Raw genomic sequence first — 11,801 nt, forward strand, 5'->3', positions numbered from 1 at the left:
TAATTGTCCATTACCTGAGCTCTTAGGTTTTATGACATTCATTATGCTTTTGTGTTTGACCATGATACAGATTATCACAGCTGTTGTAATAAAGATACAAGATATTTTAATCAGCTGTTTTTTTTTCATTTCAGAACAAAATCAATCATACAGTATTAAAGGATTTGCTTGATCCAATCAAAGAACTCTATGAAGACGTAAGGAGAAAAGCACTAATGAGACTGGAGTATGAAGGGTTGCACAAGAGCGAGGCCATCACAACACCAGGTGTTAGATTTTATAATGACCCAGCTGGCTACGCTATGAACAGATATGCTTATTATGTTTGCTACAAGTGCAAAAAGGTATGAGGATTAGTACTTTCTCAAATGAAATGTTATAGTTTCAAAAGTAATGTCTTAAAGAACAGAATGTATATTTAATATATTGTGTATGAAGGAGGGAAGCAGGAAAAGAAATCATTGTTAAATCATTATAAAAACAAAGTGTTGGGCAAATTAAATATACATAATGTGTTACCTTGTAAAGCTCAAAGGTATATACAGAGCAGGTCAGAAACCAAAAGCGTATTGAGGCAGTAGCCTTCTTAGAACAATGTGCAGATGATGCTGTGTTAGAACACCAACTGTCCCTTTCTCCCACTTCCAACTTATACTTTACATGACTATTAAAATAGTCTAAATACAGGTTTCATTCATTCTGTGATACGGAAAGTTCCTAACCTAAGATTCCACAGTTGGAGCTCACTGCAACTGCAGACTTGGGGGGGGAGAAGTGTTAGAAGAATGAAAAAAGAGAAGGAGGAAATGTGTGGTCTAGCCTGATGGACTCTGGGTGATACATGTAGTTTTAATTCCCCGACATACATTCCATAGGACTCTCCCTTTTCTTTTTAGTCTGCAGAGTTTGGGGGAAGCTGGACTTCCTCCTTCCTCATAGCTGCCTTGAGACCATGTTCCCTGTCCTTTTACAATCACTGCAAAAAGGCGAGAATTGCTGAGAGCAAGAACTTTCTGTGTTGTCTTATTAGTTAATAAAATGATAACAAAGGAAGGAAGTTAGTTACTTACTGCCTCATCTCACCACTCAATGTGAAAATACTTTAGTAGATGAGGAAATCCATCATTGGTACATTTCGGTGCCCAGTGTGTCCTGGTAGAATATGATGAGAAAGTAGAAAGAATCTGTAGGAAACAGCAAAATCTTGTGATAAAGGATCCCACATGTGCATAAAACCTGATACTCCTTTCAGCTGGTAAAAAGCCCTGGTAGAATGCTTATCTGCTGCTTTCAGCCTCAGTCCTCTCTTGCTTACATACAGTTGATAGAGCATCCAGACACTGTTTCAAAAGCCTTACACTCATTCGCATAGGTCAGAGCATCTTGCACAATTTTTTGGTCTTGTTTATCCTGAGATCGAGAGATACTGTCTTAGTGCCTCAAAAATGTATCTGGAATCAGTGGAGGCAACTGTCATGGCTGTTACTCATCATTTCCCTCTTACAAATTGAATTTATTAAAATACTAGCTGTATCTGGTTTAATCTCCAATCATGTTTGTATAAAATTAAGGCATATTTTGGTGGCGAAGCTCGTTGTGATGCTGAGGCTGGACAAGGAGATGACTATGATCCAAGAGAGCTTATTTGTGGTGCGTGCTCTGATGTTTCAAGGGCTCAGGTAAGTAAAGAACTCCGATGCCTGTTTTTATTTCATTCTGAATCATAGAACGGTTAGGGTTGGAAAGGACCTCAAGATCATCTAGTTCCAACCCCCCTGCCATAGGCAGGGACACCTCACACTGAACCATCCCACCCAAGGCTTCATCCAGCCTGGCCAAGTACGTGAGCTGTACAGCAGTTCACAGTCATTTGTAATTATATCTATTGATTTGTAATTATATGTATTGTATAGTATTAACCACAGCATGTAGAAGTGTGTAGTTTGCATTGTTGCAGCATGGGTACTTCAGTTGTTGGTGTCTGTTTTCTTTCGTTCAGATGTGTCCCAAACACGGTACGGATTTCTTAGAGTACAAATGCCGCTACTGCTGTTCGGTTGCTGTTTTCTTCTGTTTTGGGACAACACATTTTTGCAATGCTTGCCATGATGATTTCCAAAGAATGACAAGCATCCCTAAAGAAGAACTCCCACACTGTCCTGCAGGTAGTATTTTTACAAAGCAAATTTACCACACTGAATTCTGAGATAAGTTCTAATTGATACCCTTCATACTGATAATTCTTAGGAAAACCACGAAGTTAGGCATGTAGATTTTAAGTTCAGTATCTTGAATGATATTAGAATTTGTTTGTTCTGTGCGTGCTTTTGTTTTCTTTCATTTTTCTGGCAATAAAACAGGCCATGTCATCACACTGATCATTCAAACATTAGATATTTTGATACAGAAAGACATTTCAAATTCCCTATTCCCAATTGCAGTTCAGACTCCTGATCATAGAATCAGAGGATGGTTTGGGTTGGAAGGGACCTTAAAGCTCGTCTGTTTCCAACCCCCCTGCCATGGGCAGGGACGCCTTCCACTAGACCAGGTTGCTCAAAGCCCCGTCCAACCTGGTGACGCAATGCATTAAATTCGTATTGAAAAAAGTAACATGTTATTAAATGCTGTATCTGTAGCTAGGTACCTGCCATGTGCAAACTTGCCCCAAGGCCTTGGTTTCTAACTTCATGTGCCACTGAACTGATCTTAATAAATCATATCATTTACCTTGCTGTTGGGAAAAAAAAAGTGAGATCGATCTTTTTAAGGTATTTACATGAAAGAAGTAAACAAAAAAAATATAATTCCTGGTATAACCTTATTGTTTCCTGCAGAGTATTACTCCTTGTTCATATTTACTGATTTTGCTTTCAGATTGTGGAACTTCTCCCACAGTATTAATGAGATTAAGCTTATTTTGGTGATTCTCCCTATAAGGTGTTTTTACATGGAACTTGATTTATTTTAAATTCCATGGCACTTGGATCATTTGGGGTTTTTTTCTTCAAATACCAATTCAAGATTTGACATAACTGTTTTAAGGAGCTAACAGTTTTCGATCATGTTTTGTCAGATCTAACTGATACTGTTTCTCTTGGCTTATTAAGCCTTTAGACTTCTTGATTTTGACTGTGTGAAGCACCTTTCTACCTGCTGCTTCTTAAGCCTTCATTTTTGATGCCTTGTAAATTTATATTACAGAAGTATTACACTCACTTAGCACGGTGTTTTTTGAGGAAACGTGTATATATATACACGTTTGTTTCCATTGTCTGCAAGCATTAATCTTTTTTCTGTTTTTTTTCCCCCCTGTTTTCCCCCCTCACTCTTAAATTCACTATAGGTCCCAAAGGTAAACAACTTGAAGGAACAGAATGTCCACTTCATGTTGTCCATCCACCCACTGGTGAAGAATTTGCTCTGGGTTGCGGAGTTTGCAGAAATGCTCACACTTTTTAGACTAGCTTTTTTTTTTACCAGAGCAAAACAGGTGCCCTCATCCCTCAAGTGTCCTGAAAATAAAGTCCAGCTGGGATGAGGACGGGACCATTTCATAACCCAGGTAAAAGGAACAATTTACAGTGCAAGAAGGATGCCAAATACCGTGTACATAATTCTTGCTGTGAGATATTGACGTTTTTTGAACCAAGACATCAGAACTTGTGAGGTGTTTGCATGTGGCCATTACAGTCATCGCCTAGGAAACATTGGACATTTACAAATAAATAATTACTATTAAAGGATCTGTGTGTCTGTGGACTTATGAATGATGCTGGCTTTCGGGAGAAAGAAAAAAATATTGATTATTGTATACTGACTTTTTGTAATCTTGTACAATTGTAACGCATCACAAGTGGGGATGGGAAAGAGGAATATTCTGGTTTATTTCCTAGACTGTTATAAAAAACAATTGTGTTAGGAAGGCGTAAATGTAACAAGTATCATGCTGTATATAAAGGTATCAATGTTTGTCCTGTATAAGAATTATTAAATTACAACAGCAGTTTCATTTAAACTTCTGGGTTATGTTTGAGCCTGAAATTTTAATGAAGTGCAATACTGAGTGTGCCTCATATCTTGCAGCTGTAAACATAATGGAATGTACATGTCAATAAAGCCACTGTACATTTTTATACAGTGAAAGTCTAATGAATGTGTAAGCCTCTGTTTTCAGACATGGTTTTTTTTTAAATGGGAGGAGAGGACGGGAGGTGTCATAATGACTTTCGTAGGCTCTCTTAAAAAGTAGTAGAGTTTGTTGGGTGGGTAAACTGGTGGTTATGGAAGTACTTAAGACATAAAAAGCGCTGCTCAAATCTGTAACAAAAAACTGGATAAATGTACTAGCATTCATGTGAAGTATTGCCATTTCAATTTCGAACATTTTAAAACACAAAAGGAGACTATTTTAAATTACTTTCTAACAGTCAGTTGTATTTTAGGACAAGTAGCCTTTTGCCATGAATCCCAAAATGTTCATTTGATAAAAGTCCCACAACACCTGCTACTGTACAGTGAAAGCAAAATGTAACTAACTTCAACTAAAGGGTTTTCTTTCCTGTAAGACTTTTCAGATTTTCTCTGCTGGGTATGTTCAACTCCTTTTCTAGTATTCTTCACATAGATGAAATGTGCACTACTGGTAGACATGAGCAGCTGCTTTTACATTCAAGATGGCATCCATGTCAGGTGACCTTCATCAGACTTGGACCCGTGTGATCCATCTCATCTGACTTCAGTCTGTCTGCATTCTGCATTTTAGAATAGCTGGGGAAAAACACACACCTCTGAAGCACAATTTATCTTAGAGTAGCACAGTAGCTCTGCGGAGGGATCAGGACAGGCTGGATTGATGGGCTGTGTCCAGTGGTAAGAGGTTCAACAAGGCAAAGTGCTGGGTCCTGCGTTTTATCCACAACAACCCCATGCAACGCTACAGGCTTAGGGAGGAGTGGCTGGAAAGCTGCTGAGCAGAAAAGGACCTGATTGACAGCCACTGAAAATGATCCAGCTTGTGTCCAGGCAGCCAAGAAGGCCAGCAGCATTTGGCTGGTATCAGATAGCATAGCCAGCAGGACCAGGGTAGTGATCATCCCCCTGCACTCTGCACTGGTGAGGCTGAAAAGGAGAGGGAAAACAAGATCAAGAAACTGCATTCAGTAAATTGAGAGAAGTCTTGGGTAAGATCCTGTGGGAATCAAATGTAATGAAAAACAATGATACATGGGAGCTGACATTTTCTTTAGAACAACCAGCTAAGATCACAGCCAGCAGCCATCCTACTGCAATCAAAGGATATAACTTGTACAACGCAGTCAGCTTGGCCAAGTTAGGAATTATTACCTACTTAAAAAAGGGAAGGGGAAACCCACAGATACCTACAGATGACCAGTGGGAAGGGGAAGATACAAGATAAAACTCAATTTGCAATGGACATAAAGAATAACAGGTGAGAGAAGGGTTCATCCCATTCCTGCAGTGATGAAGCCCTTCATTCAACAAAAAAATAAAAACAACCAAAAAAACCAACAACAATTTCAAATAATGTCAAATCCTCTCTTTGCATGTCAGGAGGAAGCCAGTGTGGGGGGTTTATTCAGCATCTTGGAAGAGTCAAGATTCCTCCTGTGTTGTACTTCACTTACAGAAACAAGGAGTGTGACTCACCTGGCCAAATGATGTCCATACTGTAGATGTTTATCTCAGACACAGTCATCTCCAGTGGGGAGGGACAGGCACTTCCAGGATGTGGTTCAGAAGGTATTTGGTTTAGAAAAGTCATCTAATTGTAAGCTGACTTAATTAGGAATCAGTAGAAGAAAAAGACAAAACAAGAAAGCTCTTGCCCAAAACAGATATTGAAGAAACACAAATTAACTACAGTGGAAGATGAAATAATGCATATAATTTGTACTGGTTTATATCTTTATGCATGAGTTCTTGACATAGGTTGTTGTGGGTCTTAAATTCTAGAAAACTGAGCTACAGAGAGCAGAGAAGTGAGGTGTCTGACCCACTATCCTTTTTAGAACACTTCTGAGTGTAGCACCATAGTTAAATTAACTAAAATTCTGTTTTTTAATTTTCCAGCCTTCTCTTTCATTTTAGATCAATATGAGTACTAATTTAGGAAATTGAGATTACAGTGGGGAAAGGACATGACACTGCTCCATTCAGTTTATTAAGTGGGCTGAGCCAGGAGTAGGCAATGTCAGGGACATCTTTCACACACAACTGACCATCCCCAATTACTTCTCCAGTGAGACAGCACGGCTGAGCAGGAGCATCAGGCTCTTGGGTAGAGCTCAGCTGTAATAGCGTCAGACATTCACATCACCGCATCTCCCCCCACACCAGTCTCTACTGCTGATCATAGCCAGATGCCAGTGCAGGCCACTAATCTGATCAGTCCCCTGTCAGATTGCTGTGTGCCTTTCCAGCACCTCACGTGCATTTCTGTCGGCTGTTGAGCCACAGCCCACGCAACAGAAATAGTTCTTGCCTGCACCACCCTGTTTGCCACCACACTCAGCTAACTCCTACCAAACTCAGCTCCTGGCCAAGGCGAGTCCACAGTGCTCCCACGCAGATCATACATCATTAGTTCACAAATAGCTTAAGCTTTCACAGGCATATCCAAACACAAACAGTAAAAGTTAATAAGGTATAGACAAATAACCAGTCACCAACCTTACGAAACAGTTTTCATTCATCACATTGTACTTAAGTTTGTTGTTTCACCTAAACAGAGGCTAGCTCAGGAGCTTCAGGACCTCACGGTCATTTGCGATACAACTCAAACTTTGTAGGCTTTTTGCCACAGCCCCTACTTAACCCATGCCAGACACTGCAGGTGACTGAGAGCACAGTAGCTGTAGTGCAGATGCCCCATGCCCCTTAGCCCAAGGCATGCTGGAAGGGCTCCACTGTCACACCCCCTGCTCTCACTGCTGGGGTCTAGCAGTGATAACTTGCACTACTAAGCATTCCAAGCTCTTCACTAGGTATACCTACATGGATGCCATTGAGTACAGAAAAACAAACTGGTAACACCCAATACAGCACAGCAGTTGAGTGCAACAGGGCATCACAAGCCATTGATAATCCCCCAAAGATATTCCCCACCAGCTAGTCAGTCTCCTCAGGTAACAGCCACCTCCGCAGTCTGCTGGGATTGAGGAGGAAGCTGAGATACATAGCGCTCTGTGCTCCTGCCACCAGATTTTGTGCAGCCTGGCTGCTGCTGGTCAAAATTGAGTCCCTTTGGACTTAAGAGTGTCTTCCCATGTTGTACCTAATAGGGTATTTGGCCACCGAAACCCTGAACAGTACTTGAGGCATTGCTTTGGGTCAGCTGCTGATCAGTACACACAATGCTGTTTGCTGTCACTCTCATGGCATTGCTTCTACACTCCCACTCTTTTCTGCAGCCCACAAGGATAACCATTTGCACCATCCTTCCTGGATACAGATACAAAAGCTGATACACACAAAGCGCCATCTCCATTGGTCACTACTTGCACTTTTTCTTCTACCCTAGAGCACATCACCTGTCTGTAAGTCAAACTGGATGATAAACTAGGCTCTATAAGGTAGGCAATACCAGAACAACAAATGTAGCATCAATGGGTCAGTTGTTACTTACAGCTCCCATACGTTCTTACATCAGTAAAGTCACCAATGCAGGGCTGTGCCTGTGGACCTTCTCAGTTACCTGTGGCAGAGGAGCAAACCAGCCTGCAGGAGCCCCATCTGGCAGGGACGGCAATGATGCAGGTAGCCCCTGAACCCCTCCCTCTACTTGTGGCCCATTACTGCTCCACCTGAGGCCCAAAAAAGCATGCTGCCCCACTGAGGATCAAACAGGGCTGTGCCCTTTATCCAAACAGCTCCCTTTTTGCATGAATGCCCCATGCAGCTACCTTCTTGTAGCTTGGCTTCTATTGCTGTAGCTCTGGGCATGATCGAGCACCACGCCTTGGCACAGGAGGAGCTCCTTGTTTGAGCATGGACCAGGTGATTTCAACACCCTCAGCCCACGGTAGCTCTCAGCTAGTTATTCCCACCTCCACTCTGTTCATTAATATTCCTTTCCTGAGACAGCATGATGTGGCTTTGTGTACATCCTCCCCTGCACAGCTTATCCTTTCTGCTGACTCAGCTGCCCTGGAAAGGGTTCCCACCCCACCCAACCACATTCCTATGTCTCTCCTAGGAGTGTCATCCACTCCATCTGAGCAGCCATGTGATGGCATTAAACACACTGGCACGTGAAGGGAATGCTTAACCCACTGTGGCCATGTGCACAGCATTGTCACATTACTTAAAGCTGTACCACCTCCAAACACTCAGAGATTCAGGATGGTTTCCTGTGATGGACAGGGTATGTATGGTTCACTAGCAGTAATTCACCATTCTAATGCCTATTCCTAATGAGACTTAGAAACTTGACCCATGAACCTGAACATTTTAAATGCATTTGCCTGGAGGAAGGTTCTATCAGTGGACTTTGTCAAGGAGCAGTAACACCAACAGCATGATCCCAACTACAAGGTGAATGCTACTTAGTCCTTGTAGGTTTTGCTCTAATAGACATAACGTACATTAGATGGTAACACTGCATCTGCATCCAACTCTGTCCCTGTTTTCCCCAGTACAAACAGGATTTGAGCAACAACATCTCAGTTCAAGACACTGTTAGGCCTAAGACTATCATCTCTTACCTTTGGGATTAGCCTTTGGGATTTCCCATATGCCTGGTGTGGTGTTTTATGGCCTGGGCCCATAAATCTTCATTTCCCCCCCAGTGGAGGCTGGGCACAACTACATACTCCCCACCAGCCAAATTCAACATTCTGGCAAACCCCAAGTACCCTACTGCTGACTGAAGTGGACATTTCACATGAATATGTGCCTATTGGCAGGATATTGCCTCTCTCCTTCCAGCACACTCCTACATTGAAGGAATTGGTGAATAACATCTGTGTTTTTCCCCCAGTTCCGGGACACAAGAGTTAAAAACATCCATATTTAAAAACCAGCATTACGGTGTCTGGCAGGAGTCATCTCACATGCCACATAAGGTACCCTCCTTCTTCAGTGCCTTGATACCAAGACCAATCCTACTACAATGCCAGCCCCCTCTTAGCATTAAGTCTGTTCGGGACCTTTTCCCACTGATAGCTTGCTAATCATGTTACCTCCTCACCCACTGGCAGAGACAGCTGAACCAATCTGCAGGGAAAGCCACAGAACACAGAGAAAACCCCTGTAAACCAACAGGCTCCTCTAAAAGGTTGTTGTCAGGTCAACCTACTGATAGGACGGTGCTACCCCTCTCCAGCAGCATTGTTCTCCTCTCAGGTGGTGATCCACGGTCCACACCAGAAAATGTTCAGTTCTTGTCTGTGCTGCTAGCTGCACCGCTCAGCACGTTCAGCCCATTTGTACAGAACTCCTATCGAATGCCAGGCCATGACACTCCTGTATCAGAGAGGCTCCAGTAAATGGCAGTTTTTACAGTTACCTTACAAAACACAGCAGAGTGATATGATAGCTTTCACCAATGAAGCAACCATCTGAGCCACTCATCTGGGAAGAACCACTACAGACTCTAGAGACAAAAATAATTTTAGTTGCTTTAAAAGGTTCCTCAAAACTCACTGTCTATCTCCAGTTTTTACTGGAGCATAAGCAACAATACCTAGCAATCAGCCTGTTGCAGGCAACACTCTACCCTGCTGTCACTCATCCTTGGTTTTACCTTTTATTTTTCTGTGGCCATGAGGCCTTAAACTGAGGTCGTCTGGTTTAAGGACTGTTTTACGTGTGGCTTCGTTTTGAATAACTGGTTTCAGCTCTTGTTCTGTAACCTTCTGTTTATGATAGATAATATATACTTACTTCATCAGTCCCTAATACTGTATTCCAACATGATAAGAACTTTCCCCTAGAAAATTTTCCTGTATAGACATATTAAGAGAATAAAAAAAGGAAGTTTTCCTAATGATATCTATAGCTGGAAAACAATAACTTCATTTGGCATTATTAAAGAATAAGTTCTGTTTTCCTTTTTCAGCAGAGCCTGCTGAATAGTAAGACTGTCACAGGCAGCCTAGAACAGGTCCTTCAGCCACTGACTCATCATACTAATCTCCCAATATTCTTCACAGCTTGTATGTTCCTTGAGTGGGCTGCTCATGCTCTGCAAGCCTCATGTTGCTTCATCATTGCTGGATCTGTTCCATTTTATTGTTACTTAACTCTCTTGATTGCTTCTATTATTTTCCCCTCTGCATTTTCTTTCCTAGCCAGATGCAAGCCAGGCTTATCAGGGTGGAGGACAGCTGCTTCATGACTGCTTCAGATCTACCTGAATAGAGCCCAAATATCAGCACAGATGAGACTGTCAGCGCTAAAAGCTGTACCATTTACAACCAAGACCTCCCATCTGCAATGCTGCCGCAGGCTTCGTCAGACAGGTAGTCTATCAGATGAGATAGGAAGAAGCGTACCTGCACTATGACAGCCTGATATGGTGAGATGTCCCATTTGCTAGGCAGTTACCAGCTACCATTCTCTTGGCTTCAAATCTCTGCCATAAGTGAGTGACCCTCCAATCAGAAAAACTGAAACTTCAGAATGCTTCTCCTTCTCTTTTTGAAAAATAAAACATTACAAGGCACTTTCCTCAGTAGTCTTGTTTCTGTGTACTGTTCTTGCTCTGCTCTGTACAGGCCACTGGACTTCTGGTATTATTAAAAGTGTACACAAATAATTTCACCTTTGTAATTTAAAATATTCCCCTCTCAAACTCATTTGCTGTTAGATAAGTGATGGGTAAGGCAGAGAAACCACCTAATGAAGACAGATTTTCAAGTTACTAACTAAAGCTTTGAGGTGCCCTGCCACAGCTGGCCACAACACAGCTCTTTCACAGACCAGCCCAGACTGCTCAATGTTGTCTTTAGACCTTCGCTACTTGGACTTTTCTTAACCTGCTACCATCTCTCTCAGTGCCAGCTACCTCAGAGCTCACAAGCTCTACAAACAGCACGGTTTGCCTATTGGCTAAACCAAAGACAGCCATGGGGGCTCCGCAAGTGCCAGGAGAGGGTGCCCACACCACCAGCCATCCATAGGTCTTCTGATGCAGTTCTGGTAAATCCCCCAGTTCTCATGTTTTGCCAACAGATGCCATAGACACTGTTGGCAGTGCTCTCTGTACCGTGTCCAAGGCCTGATTTGGCTCCAAGCGTGGAGCTGCAGCTGCCTTTCTTCCTGATTTTGGACACTATGCTCACAAATAATGCAATGCGGAGAGCTCCTTCTGCACTTGTCCTCTTCTCCTACACTTAGTGTGCCTAAAACGTACACAAACAATCACAACAAAGTAAGTATGTGCACAGGCGTTCAAGCAGATTTTCTTTACTCCAAATATCAGGCAGCAGAATAGAACTGCAAGGCACTGTAAGAAGTCTCTCCCAGAAACTCCATACATCTAAACCCAGATAATGCAGTAGCGGTTTTAAAGTAAGGCTACTTCAAAATAATGAAGTTGCAGCTGTTGCATTTCCCAAGACTGCCACAAACACCCAGAAAATACTTTTTTTTTTTTTTTTTTTGCTACAAGATGTTCCACTTTTTTAATGCAGAAGCCAGAATTTGATCACAGCACTGGCCTTGGTGAAAAGGTATTTCTACTGACTTCACCCAACATGGATCAGTTACACCACATCATCAGCATAATGCTGCCTGAAAACAGTGTGGTAGGCATTCATGTACAAATACTAGATCCT

The 11,801-nt window shown here is 42.2% G+C and overlaps 1 protein-coding gene across 1 annotated transcript in view; it reads left to right on the forward strand.

The window, feature by feature from the left end:
• The window catches only part of MYCBP2 (MYC binding protein 2), a 180,510-nt gene extending 176,358 nt beyond the window's left edge, over positions 1-4,152 (forward strand). Inside the window, exons 80-83 of the mRNA XM_065678093.1 lie at positions 135-344; positions 1,572-1,679; positions 2,000-2,165; positions 3,347-4,152. Of these exons, the coding sequence (XP_065534165.1) occupies positions 135-344; positions 1,572-1,679; positions 2,000-2,165; positions 3,347-3,462 (600 nt within the window). The 3' untranslated portion in view covers positions 3,463-4,152. The remainder of the gene's footprint in view (positions 1-134; positions 345-1,571; positions 1,680-1,999; positions 2,166-3,346) is intronic.
• The last annotated feature ends 7,649 nt before the right edge of the window (positions 4,153-11,801 follow it).

The sequence above is a fragment of the Lathamus discolor genome, chromosome 4, assembly GCF_037157495.1.
Source record: "Lathamus discolor isolate bLatDis1 chromosome 4, bLatDis1.hap1, whole genome shotgun sequence".
NCBI lineage: Eukaryota > Metazoa > Chordata > Aves > Psittaciformes > Psittacidae > Lathamus > Lathamus discolor.